This window comes from Lichenostomus cassidix, unplaced genomic scaffold (genome assembly GCF_008360975.1).
Source record: "Lichenostomus cassidix isolate B80296 unplaced genomic scaffold, HeHo_3.0 HiC_scaffold_56, whole genome shotgun sequence".
In the NCBI taxonomy this organism is placed as follows: domain Eukaryota; kingdom Metazoa; phylum Chordata; class Aves; order Passeriformes; family Meliphagidae; genus Lichenostomus; species Lichenostomus cassidix.
In genome coordinates this window covers 22136-38856 of record NW_028147981.1, presented here as the reverse complement: position 1 = coordinate 38856, position 16721 = coordinate 22136, and the positions used below count along the sequence as shown (strand labels likewise).

At 48.4% G+C, this 16721-nt stretch overlaps 1 protein-coding gene across 4 annotated transcripts; it reads left to right on the top strand.

The window, feature by feature from the left end:
• Window positions 1-1223: 1223 nt before the first annotated feature.
• Window positions 1224-16073, top strand: LOC146420457 (ribonucleoprotein PTB-binding 1-like). Of its 4 annotated transcripts, none has more exons than XM_085048254.1 (14): window positions 1224-1482; window positions 3326-3392; window positions 4992-5461; window positions 6908-7099; window positions 7979-8096; window positions 8186-8277; window positions 9426-9522; window positions 10195-10442; window positions 11138-11216; window positions 11410-11513; window positions 12103-12186; window positions 12882-12992; window positions 14511-14576; window positions 15917-16073. In XM_085048254.1, exons 1-14 carry the CDS (start codon window positions 1270-1272, stop codon window positions 16061-16063), a joined length of 2088 nt encoding a protein of 695 aa, XP_084904380.1. In that variant the 5' UTR covers window positions 1224-1269; the 3' UTR covers window positions 16064-16073. The 4 variants fall into 4 exon arrangements, with proteins under 4 accessions (XP_084904380.1, XP_084904379.1, XP_084904378.1 ...); XM_085048253.1 differs by having other exon boundaries at window positions 8183-8277; window positions 12106-12186; XM_085048252.1 differs by having other exon boundaries at window positions 8183-8277.
• The last annotated feature ends 648 nt before the right edge of the window (window positions 16074-16721 follow it).

Here is a 16721-nt window from a genome sequence, read left to right as displayed (position 1 = left end):
CTTTGGGGTCTCTATAGGGTGTTTGGGGTCTCTGTAGGATCTTTGGGGTCTCTATAGGATCTTTCAGGTCTCTATGGGATCTTTGGGGTCTCTATGGGATGTTTGGGGTCTCTATGGGATGTTTGGGGTCTCTATGGGATGTTTGGGGTCTCTATAGGGTGTTTGGGGTCTCTATAGGATCTTTGGGGTCTCTATAGGATCTTTCAGGTCTCTATAGGATCTTTCAGGTCTCTATAAGGTGTTTAAGGTCTCTATGGGATGGTTAAGGTCTCAAAAGGGTATTTAAGGTCTCTATAGGGATGGTTTGGGGTCTCTATAGGATATTTGGGGTCTCTATAGGATGTTTAAAGTCTCTGTAGGATCTTTCAGGTCTCTATAGGATGTTTCAGGTCTCTATAGGATATTTAAGATCTCTATAAGGTGTTTAAGGTTTCTGTAGGATGTTTAATGTCTCTCTAGGATCTTTCAGGTCTATAAGGTGTTTCAGGTCTCTATGGGATGGTTAAGGTCCCTGTAGGGATCTTTGGGGTCTCTGTAGGATCTTTCAGGTTCTCTATATGGTGTTTAATGTCTCTATAGCATAGTTAAAGTCCCTGTAAGGTGTTTAAAGTCTCTAGGGGATTTTAGGATTCTCTATGGGATGTTTCAGGTCCCTATAGGGTGTTTAATGTCTCCATAGGGTGTTTAAGGGTCTCTATAAGGTGTTTCAGGTCTCTATAGGATGTTTAAAGTCTCTATAAGGTGTTTAAATTCTCTTTAGGTGATTTTAGGATTCTCTATAGGGTGTTTAAGGTCTCTATGGGATGTTTAAATTCTCTCTAGGGGATTTTAGGATTCTCCATAGGATGTTTAAAGTCTCTATAAGGTGTTTAAATTCTCTCTAGGGGATTTTAGGATTCTCTCTAGGGTGTTTCAGGTCTCTACAGGTGTTCAAGGTCTCTACAGGATGGTTTAAAGTCTCTTTAAGGTGTTTAAATTCTCTCGGATGGTTAAATTCTCTTTAGGGGATTTTAGGATTCTCTATAGGGATGTTTGGGGATCGAAGGTCTGACGGAACCAACCAATCGCAGCCCGCCATCTTAGGGCTCGCCCTCCGCCGCCCAATCCCAGCCGCGGACACAACCAACCCGCCCTCCCGCCCAATCCCAGCCGCTGTCTCATCCGTCGTGTTTTTCCTCACCGCCCAATCCCCGCCGCCGATACTCCGGGGGAAGCTCTCCTCCAATCAGCGGGCGGCTTGTTGGCGCGGCGGGCGGCGGCGGGGCCGGTATGGCGGCGGCGGTGTCGGTGAGCGGAGCCGGGCCTGGCGCCGGGCCTGCTGCCGGGACGGAGCCTCCGGCCGGGCCGGGCCGCGCTCCCGAGGAGGAGCTGCCGCCGCTGGACGCCGCCGAGGTGCGCAGCCGCCTGGAGCACAGCGCGCGGCAGTTCCGCAACCGGCGGAAGGTGCTGATCCGCGGCTTACCGGCGGACGTGAGCAACCAGGTGAGGAGAGCGGGGAGCGGGAGCGGGAGTGCGGCGGTGAGGGCGGGAACGGCACCGGGAATGGGCTGAGAGGGGAGCGGGAGCGGGGCTGAGCCGGGAGAGCGGAGCGGGAGAACGGAGAGGGATAACGGAAAGGGATAACGGAGCGGGATAACGGGCTGAGCCGGGAGAGCTGATCCCGGGAGAACGGAGCGGGAGAACGGGCTGGGATAACGGAGCGGGATAAAGGGCTGGAGTGGGAGAACTGACCGGGAGAACGGGCTGGGATAACGGGCTGAGATAGTGGGCTGAGCCGGGAGAGCGGAGCGGGAGAACGGAGCGGGATAACGGGAGAACTGACCGGGATAACGAGCTGGGATAACGGGCTGGAGCGGGAGAACGGGCTGGGATAACGGGCAGAGCCGGTAGAGCTGATCCCGGGAGAACGGGAGAACTGAGCGGGATAACGGGCTGGGATAGCGGGCTGGAGCGGGAGAACCGACCGGGATAACTGACCGAGATAACGGGCTAGAGTGGGATAACGGAGCGGGATAGCGGGCTGGAGCGGGAGAACGGAGCGGGATAACGGGCTAAGGCGGTAGAGCTGATCCTGGGAGAACGGGAGAACTGAGCGGGATAACGGGCTGGGATAGCGAAGCGGGAGAACGGGCTGGAGCGGGAGAACGGAGCGGGATGACTGTCCGGGATAACGGACCGGGATAACTAACCGGGATAGCGGGCTGGGATAACGGGATAACCGATCGGGATAACGGGATAGCTGACCGGGATAACTAACCGGGATAACGGGCTGGGATAACGGGATAACGGGATAACCGACCGGGGTAACGGCTGCCCTTGGATGTTGGGAATGCAGAGAGTGAGATCCCGAGAGCGATTGGGATTGATTGGGATTTGGGATTTGGGATTTGGTTCTCCCCGAGCTCCTGAGCTCCCGCAGCTCCATCCCTTCCCTCTCTCTCTCTCTCTCTCCACATCCCAAATCCCCAAAAGCTTCTCCTGCAATCGCCAAATCCCAAAGGCTGCAATTCCCAGACAACCTCCGACTGGCTGTGTTTTCCTTTTTCCCTTTTTTTCCCCTTTTTTTCCCTTTTTTTCCCCTTTTTTTCCCCTTTTTTTCCCCTTTTTTTCCCCTTTTTTTCCCCTTTTTTTCCCCTTTTTTCCCCTTTTTTTCCCCTTTTTTTTCCATTTTTCCCTTTTTTTCCCCTTTTTTCCCTTTTCCCCTTGTCCCCGTTTCCCTTTTTTCCCCCTTTTTTTCCCTTTTTTTCCCTTTTTTTCCCTTTTTTTCCCTTTTTTTCCCCCTTTTTTTCCCCTTTTTTCCCCTTTTTTTTCCTTTTTTTTTCCCTTTTTTTCCCTTTTTTTCCCTTTTTTTTCCCTTTTTTTTCCCTTTTTTCTCCTTTTCCCCCCTTTTTCCATTTTTCCCTTTTTTCCCCTTTTCCCCTTTTTCCCCCTTTTTCCCTTTTTTTTCCCCTTTTTTCCTCTTTTTTCCCTTTTTCCCAGGGACACTGGCAGGGGACAGGGCAGTTCCTCCTTGTTTCCATATTTAAATTCCTACTGAAATTCCACCACTTTTGTTTTGTTTGTTTTGGTTTTTTTGGGTGTTTTTTTGTTTGTTTTTTGGGTTTTGTTTTGTTTTTTGTGGGTTTGTGATTTTTTATTTCTGTTTTTGGGGTTTTTTTTGCTTGTTTTTGGTTTTGTTTTGTGGGGTTTTTTGGGGTTTTTTTGTTTTGGTTTTTTTTTTTTTTTTTTTGTTTATTTTTGGTTTTGGGGTTTTTTTTGTTTAAATTTCTTCCCCAACCTCCTCATCCCAAACCTCATTCCCTGGAAAATCTCTCTGTTTCCCCAGGATGTCCACGAGCTGCTGAAGGACTATGAGCTCAAATACTGCTTCGTGGACAAATACAAAGGCACAGGTGAGGAATTCCAGAATTCCAGCAGTTTTTTCTCCCTGATTCCTTAAAAATAAACAACTTTTCCAGTTCCCTCCCCAGCCCCACCCAGGGATGCTTTTCCACCCCAAATCCTGTATTTCCCAGAGATTTCCTTTCCCAAGTTCCTCCTTTCCAAACTCCTCCAGGGATCTTTTCCCATTCCAAACCCTCTTTTCCAGGAATCCTTTCCTTTTGCAAACCTCCTTTTCCCAGGGAAATTTCCCCTTTCCAACCTCCTTTTTCCAGGGAAATTTCCCCTTTCCAACCTCCTTTTTCCAGGGAAATTTCCCCTTTCCAACCCTTTTTTTTCCGGGGAAATTTCCCCTTTCCAACCCTTTTTTTTCCAGGAAGTTCCACTTTTCCAACCCCTCTTTCTCCAGGGATCCTTTCCTTTTCCAAACCTCCTTTTTCCAGGAATTCTTCCCCTTTCCAATCCCCGTTTTCCCAGTGAAGTTTCCCTTTTCCAACCCTCTTTTTCCAGGAATCCTTTGCCTTTTCCAACTACTCTTTCTCCAGGAATCCTTTCCCTTTCCAATCCCCCTTTTTCCAGGGAAATTTTCCTTTTCCAAACCTCCTTTTCCCAGGAATTCTTCCCCTTTCCAACTCCTCTTTTTGCACTGAAGTTTCCCTTTTCCAACCACCCTTTTTCCAGGAATTTTTTCCCCTTTTCCAGCTACTCTTTCTCCAGGAATCTTTCCATTTCCAACCCTCTTCTTCCATGAATCCTTTCCTTTTCCAAATCCCCTTTCTCCAGGGAAATTTCCCCTTTCCAATCCCCCTTTTCCCAGGAATTCTTCCATTTCCAATCCCCGTTTTTCCAGGGAAGTTTCCCTTTTCCAACTCCTGTTTCTCCAGGAATACTTCCCTTTCCAACTCCCCTTTCTCCAGGGAAATTTCCCCTTTCCAACCCTGCTTTTTCCAGGAATTCTTCCATTTCCAGCTCCTGTTTTTCCAGGAATTATTCCATTTCCAACCCCCGTTTTGCCAGGGAAGTTTCCCCTTTCCAATCCCCGTTTCTCCAGGAATACTTCCCTTTCCAACTTCCCTTTCTCCAGGGAAATTTCCCCGTCCCAACCCCTTTGCCCCCCTAATCCCAACCCTCCAAAATCCACCTCCAACCTCTCTTCTCCTCTCTCCTCCTCCTCCTCAGCCTTCATCACCCTTCTCAACGCTGACCAGGCAGACTCAGCCATCTGGCAGTTCCACAGCTCCCAGTAACCCTTTCTCCATGAATCCATTCCTTTTCCAAATCCCCTTTCTCCAGGGAAATTTCCCCTTTCCAACCTCTGTTTCTCCACAAATACTTCCCTTTTCCAAATCCCCTTTCTCCAGGAAAATTTCCCCTTTCCAACCCCCCTTTTCCCAGGAATTCTTCCATTTCCAATCCCCGTTTTTCCAGTTAAGTTTCCCCTTTCCGATCTCCGTTTCTCCACGAATACTTCTCTTTTCCAAATCCCCTTTCTCCAGGGAAATTTCCCCTTCCCAACCCCTCTTTCTCCAGGAATCTTCCCCCTTCCCAACCCCTTTTCCCCCCTGATCCCAACCCTCAAAAATCCACCTCCAACCTCTCCTCCTCCTCAGCCTTCATCACGCTCCTCAACGCGGAGCAGGCAGACTCGGCCATCCGGCAGTTCCACGGCTCCAAGCTCCGCGACAGGGAGCTCCGCGTGCAGCTGCAGCCCACGGACGCCGTGCTCTGCGTGGCCAACCTGCCGCGCCTCCTCACGCAGCAGCAGTTCGAGGAGCTCGTCCGGCCCTTCGGCAACCTGGAGCGCTGCTTCCTGGTGTACAGCCGCGCCTCGGGGCACTCCAAGGGCTACGGCTTCGTGGAGTTCATGAAGAAGGACTCGGCGGCCAGGGCCAAGTCGGAGCTGCTGGGCAGGCAGCTGGGCACCCGGGCGCTGTACGTGCACTGGACGGACGCCTCGCAGCTGGGCGCGGAGCTGCTGCACTCGCGCTGCCTCTGCGTGGACAAACTGCCGCACGGCTTCGCCGACGCCGAGCAGCTCCGCAGGGTGGCGGCCGAGACGTGCGCGCCCACCTTCTGCCAGGTGGGGTTTGGGGCAGGGAGATGGGGTTTGGGGTTTGGGGTTGGGAGATGGGGTTTGGGGAGATGGGGTTTGGGGTTGGGGACAGGGAGATGGGGTTTGGGGTCAAGGAGGGGTTTGGGGTTTAGGGTGAGGGAGATGGGGTTTGGGATTTTGGGTTTGGGGTGAGGGAGATGGGGTTTGGGTTTGGGGCTGGGAAGATGGGGTTTTGGGGTTTGGGGAGATGGGGTTTGGGGCAGGGAGATGGGGTTTGGGGGTTGGGAGATGGGGTTTGGGGGTTGGGGTCAGGGAGCTGGGGTTTGGGGTGAGGGAGATGGGGTTTGGGGGCAGAGAGATGGGGTTTGAGGTTGGGATTGGGGTTTGGGGTGAGAGAGTTGGGGTTTGGGATTTGGGATTTGGGGACAGGGAGATGGGGTTTGGGGTTTGGGACAGGGAGATGGGGTTTGGGGGCAGGGAGTTGGGGTTTGGGGAGATGGGGTTTGGGATCAGGGAGGGTCTTGGGAGGGGTTTGGGGTTGGGATGAGGGAGCTGGGGTTTGGAGTTTGGGGTCAGGGAGCTGGGGTTTGGGGTGAGGGAGGGGTGTGGGGTGAGGGATTTGGGGACAAGGAGAAGGGGTTTGGGGTTTGGGGTCAGGGTGGGTCTTGGGAGGGTTTTGGGGTGTGGGAGATGGGGTTGGGGGTCAGGGAGCTGGGGTTTGGGATTTGGGAGTTGGAGTTGGGGTGAAGAAGCTGGGATTTGGGGTTTGGGGTGAGGGAGGGGTGTGGGGTGAGGGATTTGGGGTCAGGGAGCTGGGGTTTGGGGTTGGGGAGATGGGGTTTGGGGTCAGGGAGCTGGGGTTTGGGGTCAGGGAGTTGGGGTTAGGGAGTTGGGGTTTGGGGTGAGGAAGCTGGGATTTGGGGTTTGGGGTCAGGGAGGGGTTTGGGGATTTGGGAGAGTTTTGGGTTTGGGGAGAATGGAAGGATTTGGGAGTTGGAAGGGCTTTGGGGATGGAGGAGGGATTTGGAGATCTGGGAGAGGTTTGGGGATTTGGGAGGTGTTTGGGGTCAGAGAAGGATTTAAGGATGGAAGATGGATTTGGGGATGGAGGAAGGATTTAGAGACAGTGGAAGGATTTAGGGATGGAGGAGGAATTTAGGAAGAGCAATGTGGAGATGAAGGCTGTGGGTTTGTGCTGGATTGGGGTGTCTGGGATGGACTTTTCCCTCTTTTCCCCTGTCCCCAGCTGGATTGGGGTGTCTGGGATGGACTTTTCCCCTTTTCCCCTGTCCCCAGCTGGATTTGGGTCTCTGGGATGGATTTTCCCCTCATTCCCAGCTGGGTTTGGGTGTCAGGGATAGATTTTTCCCTGTCCCCAGCTGGATTTGGGTGTCTGGATAGATTTTCCCCTTTCCCTGTCCCCAGCTGGATTTGGGTGTCTGGGATACATTTTCCCCCTTTCCCTGTCCCCAGCTGGCCTACGGGCAGGACGGGCAGCTCAAGGGCTTTGCTGTGCTGGAGTTTGAGTCCCCCGAGGAGGCTGAGCGAGTCCAGCAGGCCATGGATGGATTTCCCCTGGCTGGGAATCACATCCGAGTTTCCTTCTGCGCCCCTGGGCCGCCCGGCAGGAGCATGCTGGCTGCGCTCATCGCCGCCCAGGCCACGGTGAGCCTGCTCTTCATCATTCTCCTCTTCATCATCTTCATTCTCTTCAGCATCTTCATCCTCATATTTATCTTCATTCTCTTCATCATCTTCATCCTCATATTTATCTTCATCCTCATCTTCATTCTCATTCTCCATCTTCATCCTAATCCTTATCCTCATTCTCGTACTCATCCTTATCTTCACTCTCATCCTAATCCTCATCTTCGTCCTCATTCTCCATCCTCATCTTCATCCTCATCTTCATCCTCATCCTCATTCTTCATCCTCATCTTGTTCCTCATCTTCATTCTCATTCTCATCCTTTTTCTCATCCTCATTCTTCATCCTCATCATGTTCCTCATTTTCATCCTCATCCTGTTCCTCATCTTCATCCTGTTCCTCATCTTCATTCTCCATCTTCATCCTCATCTTCATCCTCATCCTCACCCTCATCTTCCTCCTCTTCATTTTCCATCCTCATCCTCATTCTCATTCTAGTCTTTATCCTCACCTTCATCTTCATCCTCATTTCCATCCTCATTTTCATCTTCATCCTCCTCCTCCTCCTGCCCTTCCCAACCTCACCAGTCCTGCTCAGGACATTCCCCACGGAGCAGCAATCTGTAGCTCTCCTTTCCAGGCCCAAAAATTCCCTTTTCTGACCCAAAACTCTGCCCAGGTTCCGGCAGGGTGGAACAAATTCCTGTGAAATTCCCGGCAGGAATGCTGCTGGTTGCCAAAATCACTCTGTGCTGGGAGGGAGGGCTGGGAGGGCTGATCTCCCTGATCTTTGGGAATTGGGATCATCCTGGGAACGGTTCCAGGAGCAAAACCCCAAACCCCCTCCGTTTGCCTCCTAAACCATCCCTTTTCCCTGCTTTTCCCACTTTTCCAAGGCCCTGAACCGTGGGAAGGGACTCCTCCCCGAGCCCAACATCCTGCAGATCCTCACCAGCCTGGGCAACCCTGCCTCCCTGCAGCTCCTGCTCAACCCTCTGCTCCACGGCAAGCAGGGTAAGCTGGGGAAAAATTCCAGAGGGAAATTCCGGAGTTTGTCCTCTTCCTGCCACTCCTGGAGCTTCCTCTGCCTCCTCTCCCAGCAGGAATTCTGGGCGCTGCTCCCTCCCTGCCCCTGGTCACCAACCCGGCTCTGTCCACGGCTCTGCTCCAGCTGGCGCTGCACAACCCGGCCCAGGTAGGCTGCAGTTCCATGGAACTCCCTGGAATTCCCTGGAATTCCCACTGGGATCCAGGAATTCCCACAGGTAGGCTGGAATTCCCTGGAATTCCCACAGGGATCCCAGAAATCCCACAGGGAATCCCAGGTAGGCTGCAACTCCCTGGAACTCCCTGGGATTCCCTGGGATTCCCACTGGGATCCCAGAGTTCCCACAGAGATCCAAGAATTCCCACAGAGATCCCAGGTAGGCTGCAGTTCCATGGAATACCCACTGGGATGCAGGAATTCCCTGGAATTCCCTGCAACTCCCAAGGGGATCCAGGAATTCCCACAGGGAATCCCAGGTAGGCTGGAGTTCCCTGCAATTCCCACAGGGATCCCAGAATTCCCTGGAATTTTCTGGAATTCCCACAGGGATCCAGGAATTCCCACAGAGATCCCAGGTAGGCTGGAATTCCCTGGAATTCCCACAGGGATCCCAGAGTTCCCACAGAGATCCAAGAATTCCCACAGGGATCCTGGAATTCCCTGGAATTCCCTGGAGTTTCCACAAGGAATCCAGGAATTCTCACAGGGATGCAGGAATTCCCACAGGGATCCCAGAAATCCCACAGGGATGCAGGAATTCCCTGGAATTCCCACAGGGATCCCAGAATTCCCTGGAATTCCCACAGGGATCCAGGAATTCCCACACTGATTTCAAGCTCAGGGTCTCCAGGCTCTTTCCCAGCTTTTCTCCTCACCAGGAATTCCCAAATCTGTGTTTTTCCAAAGCAAAAAAAAGGAGTTCAATCTTCCCTGCTGCACTTCCCAAACCTCTTCCCGTTTGGCTTTTCCCTCTTTTTGAGTGTTTTTCCCGATTTTCCAGCCTTTCTCCCTGTTCCTGCAGCCCCCAGAAGGCATTTTTTTTTGGGAATTCCCAGTTCCCACAGCCCCAGGTTTGGGTCCAGCAAGGAGAACCAAACCCTTTTTCCATCCCAGTCATCCCAGTAATGCTGCACTGGGAAAAGTTGGGAAAAGAGATCCCCAATCCCTCCTGGCATCCTTGGATGGCTCTGGAATTCCACCATTTGGAGTTTTTCTGGTGCCTTTGGAGCTTTTCTCCGCCATCCCAAAGTTCCCATGGACAATTCCAGGTGTTTTTTCCTCTTTTTCTCTTCCAGAAACCAGGAATTCTGGGCGACTCCCCGCTGAGCGCTCTGGCTCTGGCCAGCGCCCCAGCCCAGCCCCCTGGGAAGCTCCTGGGGGAAATTCCCTCAGGTAAACCTGGAATTTCGGCACACCTGGGCTGTGGGGACGAGGGGATTTCCCCCTGGGATGGGATTTTGGGGATGGGAAAGCTCTGTGGGCAGGTGGGGAGGGATGGAGGGAGCTGGGGTTGGGTTTTCCAGGTGGGAAAAGGAGGATTTGGGTGGGAAAAGTGGATTTGGGTGGGAAAAGTGGATTTGGGTGGGAAAAGGTGGATTTGGATGGAAAAAGGGAAATTAAGGAGGGAAAAGGAGGATTTGGGTGGGAAAAGAGAAATTCGGGTGAGAAGATAATTCAGGTGGGAAAATTAATTCAGGTGGGGAAAGGAGGATTTGAGTGGGAAAAGGTGGATTTGGGTGGGAAAAGGTGGATTTGGGTGGGAAAAGGAGGATTTGGGTGGGAAAAGGGAAATTCAAGTGGGAAAAGGAGGATTCAGGTGGGAAAAGGGAAATTCAGGTGGGAAAAGGTGGATCCAGGTTGGAAAAAGCAGATCCAGGTTTCCTCATTTCCCCCCAAACCACTTCCCTCATATTTTCCCGTTCATTTCAAGCATTTCCCCTGTTTTTTCAGAGCTCCTGCAGCCCCAAAAATGCATTTTTTTGGGGGGAATTCCCCCAAAACCCCTTCTGGGAATTCCCCCAACCCCAAACTCAGGAAAACCCAACCCCAATTTCCGTTTTCCAGGTGGTCCCTTGGCGGGTGACATGGCCCAGGGCCACGGCAAGTCCCCAATTCTGCCCTCTGGCCACGTGGCTCTGGCGTCCTTCCTGGCCCAGGTGGGCTCAGAGCGGGAAAAGGCAGCGCTGGGAGCAGCAGGAGCAGCCTCGGGGTTGGGATCAGCACTGGGATCGGGATTGGGGTCGGGATTGGGGTCAGCACTGGGAGCTGTTCCCAAATCCAAGCAGGGCGAGAGCACAGCTGGAGCTGCCGCGGTGAGGAGCGACGGATTTTGGGGTGGGAATTGGGATTTTGGGGTGGGAAACCCGAATTCTGGGGTGGGATCCTTGAATTCTGGGGTGGGAATCCAAAATTCTGGCATGGGATCCTCAAATTCCAGGGTGGGAATCCAAATTCTGGGGTGGGAAACCCGAATTCTGGGGTGGGAAACCCGAATTTTGGGGTGGGAAACCCGAATTTTGGGGTGGGATCTTAAAATTCTGGGGTGGGAACTCCAAATTCTGGGGTGGGAAACCCGAATTCTGGGGTGGGATCTTCAAATTCTGGGATGAGAACCTCGAATTCTGGGGTGGGAACTCCAAATTTTGGGGTGGGATCTTAAAATTTTGGGGTGGGAACTCCAAATTCTGGCATGGGATCCACGAATTCCAGGGTGGGATCTCCAAATTTTGGGGTGGGAATCCAAAATTTCGGGATGGGAACCCAAATTCTGGGATGGGATCCTCAAATTTTGGGATGGGACCCTCAAATTCCAGCATGGGATCTCCAAATTCTGGGATGGGATCTCCAAATTCTGGGATGGGAAACCCAAATTTTGGGAGCTCCCTGCAGCCCCCAGATTCCCCCAAACCTCTCCAGGACCCCCAAATCCCTCTGAAATTCCCCCAAACCCTTCTTGACCTCCTCCAGGACCCCCAAAAAACCCAAAAATCCCCAAAATCCCCCGCAGGTCTCTCTCCTAGGTGAGCCCCCCAAAGATCTGAAGATTCCTCTCAATCCTTACCTGAACCTCCAGAGCCTCCTGCCAGGTAAGCTCCAAAAAATCCCTTTTATTTTGGGAATTTCCCCATTTTTTGGGGGGGAATTTCCCCTTTTTTTTGGGAATTTCCCCTTTTTTTTGGGGAATTTCCCCATTTTTTGGGGGGAATTTCCCCATTTTTTGGGGAATTTCCCCATTTTTGGGTGGATTTCCCTGTTTTGAACCAATCCCTGATCTCCCAGGAAAAGGATTTAAGGGCAAACCTGGAGTTTTGGGGACCCCCAGGCTCCCCCCTGCTGACCCCCTGCTCCCCCAGCCCGACGCCTTCGCCTTGGAATTCCAGCCGGTGAGGAATTTTGGGATGAAAATTGGATTTTTTGGGTTTTTTTACACCCCAAACTCCCTTTTTTTCACAGGAATTGAGGTGAAAAAAACCCCAAAATCCTCGTTTTCAAAAAAAATTTGGGGATTTTTCCTCTCTAACGCCTCATTTTCCCCAGGAATTTGGGATTTTCCATCCTCTAATCCCTCATTTTCCCCAAAAATTTGGGATTTTTCCCTCTCTAACCCTTATTTTCCCCAGAAATTTGGGATTTTCCCCCCAAACCCCTCATTTTCCCCAAAAATGTGGGGATTTCTCCATTTTAACTCCTCATTTTCCATTGGAATTTGGGATTTTCCATGAGAATTTGGGATTCTCCATCTTCTAACCCTCATTTTCCCCCAAAATTTGAGATTTTTCCTCCTCTAATCCTCATTTTCCGCAGGAATTTGAGATTTTTCCCATCTCTAACCCCTCACTTTCCCCAAAAATTTGGGATTTTCCCTCCTCTAACTCTCATTTTCCCCAAAAATTTGGGGAGTTCTCCTCTCTAACCCCTCATTTTCCCCCAAAATTTGGGGATTTCCCCTTCCAACCACCCCGATTCCCCCAGCAGGATTTGGGATCTCGGATTTTCCCCCAAACCCGAGAGCACTGCAGCTCCATCCTGGGCAGCTTCGGTCCCAGCAGGCACAAGGTAACAACTCCTCTGGTTTGGGGGGCAGTGGGGCATTTCCAGCCCAGTTTGGGGGCAATGGGGCATTTCTGGGGGGCAATGGGGCATTTCTGGGGGCAATGGGGCATTTCTGGGGGGCAATGGGGCATTTCCCATTTTCTGGGGGCAATGGTGCATTTCCAGCCCCAGTTTTTGGGGCACAATGGGGTATTTCCAGCCCTATTTTGGTTTTTGGGGGGCAATGGGGTATTTCCAGCCCCTATTTTGGGGGCAATGGGGCATTTCCAGCCCCAATTTTGGGGGGCAATGGGGCATTTCCAGCCCCTATTTTGGTTTTTGGGGGCAATGGGGCATTTCCAGCCCCAATTTTGGGGGGCAATGGGGCATTTCCAGCCCCAGTTTTGGTTTTTGGGGGGCAATGGGGCATTTCCAACCCCCTCTCCCCAATTTCTGGGGCAGTGGGGCATTTCCAGCCCTATTTTGGGGCACAATGGTGCATTTCCAGCCCCTATTCAGTTTTTGGGGCACAATGGGGCATTTCCAGCCCCAGTTTTGGTTTTGGGGCACAGTGGTGCATTTCCAGCCCCTATTTTGGTTTTTGGGGGGCAATGGGGCATTTCCAGCCCAGTTTGGGGGGCAGTGGGGCATTTCCAGCCCCTATTTGGGGCACAGTGGGGCATTTCCAGCCCCTCCCCAGCCCTGTGCTCTCCCTGCAGGCTGACAGGAGCACTTTGGCACCTCCAGCTCCTCCTTTCCTCTCAGGATCTCCCAATTCCTACTTCACCAGTGGCCTCCAGGCTGGGCTGCAGCAGAGCCACCTCAGCAAGGTCAGACCCGCCCCAAAATTCCTCCAAAAACTCCCAAAAACTCCCCCAAAAACTCCCCAAAATTCCCAAAAAATTTCCCCAGAAATGCCCAAAATTCCCCCAAAAATTGCCCCAAAAATTCCCCAAAAACTCCCCAAAATTCCCCCAAAAATTCCCAAAAAATTTCCCCAGAAATGCCCAAAATTCCCCCAAAAATTGCCCCAAAAATTCCCCAAAAAATTCCCCAAAATCCCCAAAAAAATCCCCCAAAAATGCCCCAAAAATTCCCAAAATTCCCCCAAAACCCCCCAAATTCCCAAAAATTCACCAAAATTCCCCAAAATTCCCAAAAGTTCTCAAAAACTCCCACAAAAATTCCCCCAAATTCCCCCAAAATCCCAAAATTCCCCCAAAATGCTCCCAAAAATTCCCCAAAATTCCCCAAAAATTCTCCAAAAATTTCCCCAAAAATTTCCCCAAAAATTCCCCAAAAACTCCCACAAAAATTCCCGCCAAATTCACCAAAAATTCACCAAAATTCCCCAAAAATTCGCCAAAAACTCACCAAAAATTCACCAAAAATTCCCCAATTCCATTCCCTTTTTGCCCTTAAATCCCCAAATTCCCCAATTCCATCCCCTTTTTTCCCTTAAATTCCTGAATTTCCATCCCAGACCTCCAATTTATTCCTTCAAATCCCTGAATTTTCATCCCAAACCTCCAATTTTTCCCTAAATCCCTAAATTCCCATCCCAAACCTCCCATTTTTCCCTTAAATCCCTAAATTTTCATCCCAAACCTCCCATTTTTTTCCTTCAAATATCTCATTTTTCACCCCAAATCCTGATTTTCCCCAAATCCTGATTCCCCCCAAATCCCTGATTTCCCCCAAATCCTGATTTTCCCCAAATCTCCATTTTCCCCAAATCCCTGATTTTCCCCAAATCCTGATTTCCCCCCAAATCTCCATTTTTCCCCAAATCCCTGATTTTCCCCAAATCCTGATTTCCCCCCAAATCTCCATTTTCCCCAAATCCCTGATTTTCCCCAAATCCTGATTTCCCCCCAAATCTCCATTTTTCCCCAAATCCTGATTTTCTTCCCCAAATCTCCATTTTTTTCCCCAAATCCCTGATTTTCCCCAAATCTCCATTTTTTCCCCCAAATCCCCATTTTTCCCCAAATCCCCATTTTTCCCCAAATCCCTGATTTTCCCCAAATCCCTGATTTTCCCCAAATCTCCATTTTTTTCCCCAAATCCCTGATTTTCCCCAAATCTCCATTTTTCCCCAAATCCTGATTTTCCCCAAATTCTGATTTCCCCCCAAATCCCTGATTTTCCCCAAATCCCTGATTTTCCCCAAATCCTGATTTCCCCCAAATTCTGATTTCCCCCAAATCCCTGATTTTCCCCAAATCTCCATTTTTCCCCAAATCTCCATTTTTCCCCAAATCTCCATTTTTCCCCAAATCCTGATTTCCCCCCAAATCCTGATTTCCCCCCGAAATCTCCATTTTTTTCCCCAAATTTCCCTGCAGCCCGTCGGGATCTCGCCGAGCTCTGACTCCATCCTCACCTTGGCTCCTCCAAACTCTCACCTGAAGGTACCAAAAACCCCCAAATTCCCCCCAAAACCCCACAGGAACTCCATAAAAATTCATATTTTCATTTTCCAAACCTCCCCAAATCCTCCCTGAAATACCACCAGGAACTCCATAAAGGAATAATTTTTATATTTATATTTGTAAATATATATTTATATATTTATTTCTACAAACAATAAATATATACATATTTATATATAAATATTTATAGAAATAAATCTATATATGTATATATTTATAAATATTTTATATTTATAAAATTTATTTCTATTTATATCTATACAAATATATATTTATTACTTTATTTATATATATTTATTTCTATTTCAATTATAAAAAATTCATCATTTCCTTTCCCAAATCCTCCCTTAAAAAAAAATCCATATTTTTCTCTTGGCAAACCCCACGGGAACCTCCCTAAAAAGGAATAATTTTTTATATTATTTACAAATATATATTTATATAAAATTTAGATATATTTATATATTTATAAATATAAAATATTTATACAATTTATTTATATTTATACTATTTTTATGAAAACATATTTATTTCTTATTATATTTATATATATTTATTTCTATTTCAATTATCAAAAATTCATCATTTCCTTTCCCAAATCTCCCTAAAAAAATCCCATTTTTCTTTTCAAAAGCCCCACCAGGACCTTCCTAAATCTGAATATTTCCATTTTCCAACATCCCCAAATCCTCCCTCAAAACCCCACTGACACCTCCCTAAAATATGAATAATTTTTAATATTATTTATAAATACATATTTATATAATTCTATGTATTTTATGTTTAAAAAATTTATTCATATTTCCATTATTTATACAAAAATAGATCTATTTATTATTACATTTATTTATATATTAATTATAAAAAATGAATAATTTCCTTTCCCAAACCTCCCCAAATCCTCCCTAAACACAAATCCCATTTTTCCCTTGGCAAACCCCACAGGAACCTCCCTAAAAATCAATATTTCCAATTTCCAAAAACCCCCAAATCCTCCCTCAAAACCCCACGGGAACCTCCCTAAAAAATCCATATTTTTTTGTGTTACTTATAAATAAATAAATATATATATATATATATATAAATATAAATATATATATATATAATATATATATTTATAAGTATTTTATATTGATAAAATTTATTCATATTTCTATTATTTATACGAAAATATATCTATTTATTATTACATTTATTTCCATTTCAATTACAAAAAATTCATCATTTCCTTTCCCAAACCTCCCTAAAAACAAATCCATATTTTCCTTTTCCAAAGCCCCACAGGAATCTCCCTAAATCTGATTTTTCTCTCTCTCCAGACACCCCTGGGTGGCCAAAAACGAGTTTTCTCGCAGCTGCTGCCGTCGCCCGAGCCGAGCCCCGAGGGCTGCTATGTGGGACAGCACTCGCAGGGGCTGGGGGGACACTATGCCGACTCGTACCTCAAGAGAAAGAGGATCTTCTAGGGGAAAATGGGGGAAAAATGAGAGTTTAGGGGGAAAAATGGGAGTTTAGGGGGGGGAAAATTGAGGTTTGAGGGGAAAAATTGAGATTTTTAAGGGAAAAAAATGGGATTTTAGGGGAAAAGATTGAGATTTGAGGGGAAAAAATGGGATTTGAGGGGAAATAATGAGAGTTTAGGGCAAAAAATTGAGAGTTTGGGGGGGAAAAATTGAGATTTTAGGGGAAAAAATGAGGTTTGAGGGGGAAAAAAAGAGATTTTAGGGAAAAAAATTGAGAGTTTGGGGGGGAAAAATTGAGGTTTTAGGGGAAAAATGGAGATTTTTAGGGGAAAAATTGAGATTTGAGGGGAAAAAATGGAGATTTTAGGGGAAAAATGCAGAGTTTAGGGGGGAAATGGAGATTTTAGGGGAAAAAATGAGAGTTTGGGGGGAAAAAACATAGATTTTAGGGGGAAAAGTGGAGATTTAGGGAAAAGTGGAGATTTTTAGGGGAAAAATGGAGATTTTTAGGGGGAAAATGGAGATTTTAGGGGGAAATGAGAGTTTGGGGGAAAATGGAGATTTTAGAAAAAGAGCTTTGAGGGGGAAAAATGGAGTTTTTAGGGGGGAAAATGGAGATTTGAGGGGAAAACGGAGATTTTAGGGGGAAAAATTGGGATCT

What these genes read in the sequence shown, in the direction of transcription:
- LOC146420457 (XM_085048252.1), top strand. Translation starts at nt 1,270, where the DNA reads ATGGCGGCGGCGGTGTCGGTGAGCGGAGCCGGGCCTGGCGCCGGGCCT. An exon ending in TCATCGCCGCCCAGGCCACG is followed by an intron (nt 7,100 to 7,978) that starts GTGAGCCTGCTC and finishes CACTTTTCCAAG; the next exon opens with GCCCTGAACCGTGGGAAGGG. An exon ending in CTCCAAACTCTCACCTGAAG is followed by an intron (nt 14,577 to 15,916) that starts GTACCAAAAACC and finishes CTCTCTCTCCAG; the next exon opens with ACACCCCTGGGTGGCCAAAA.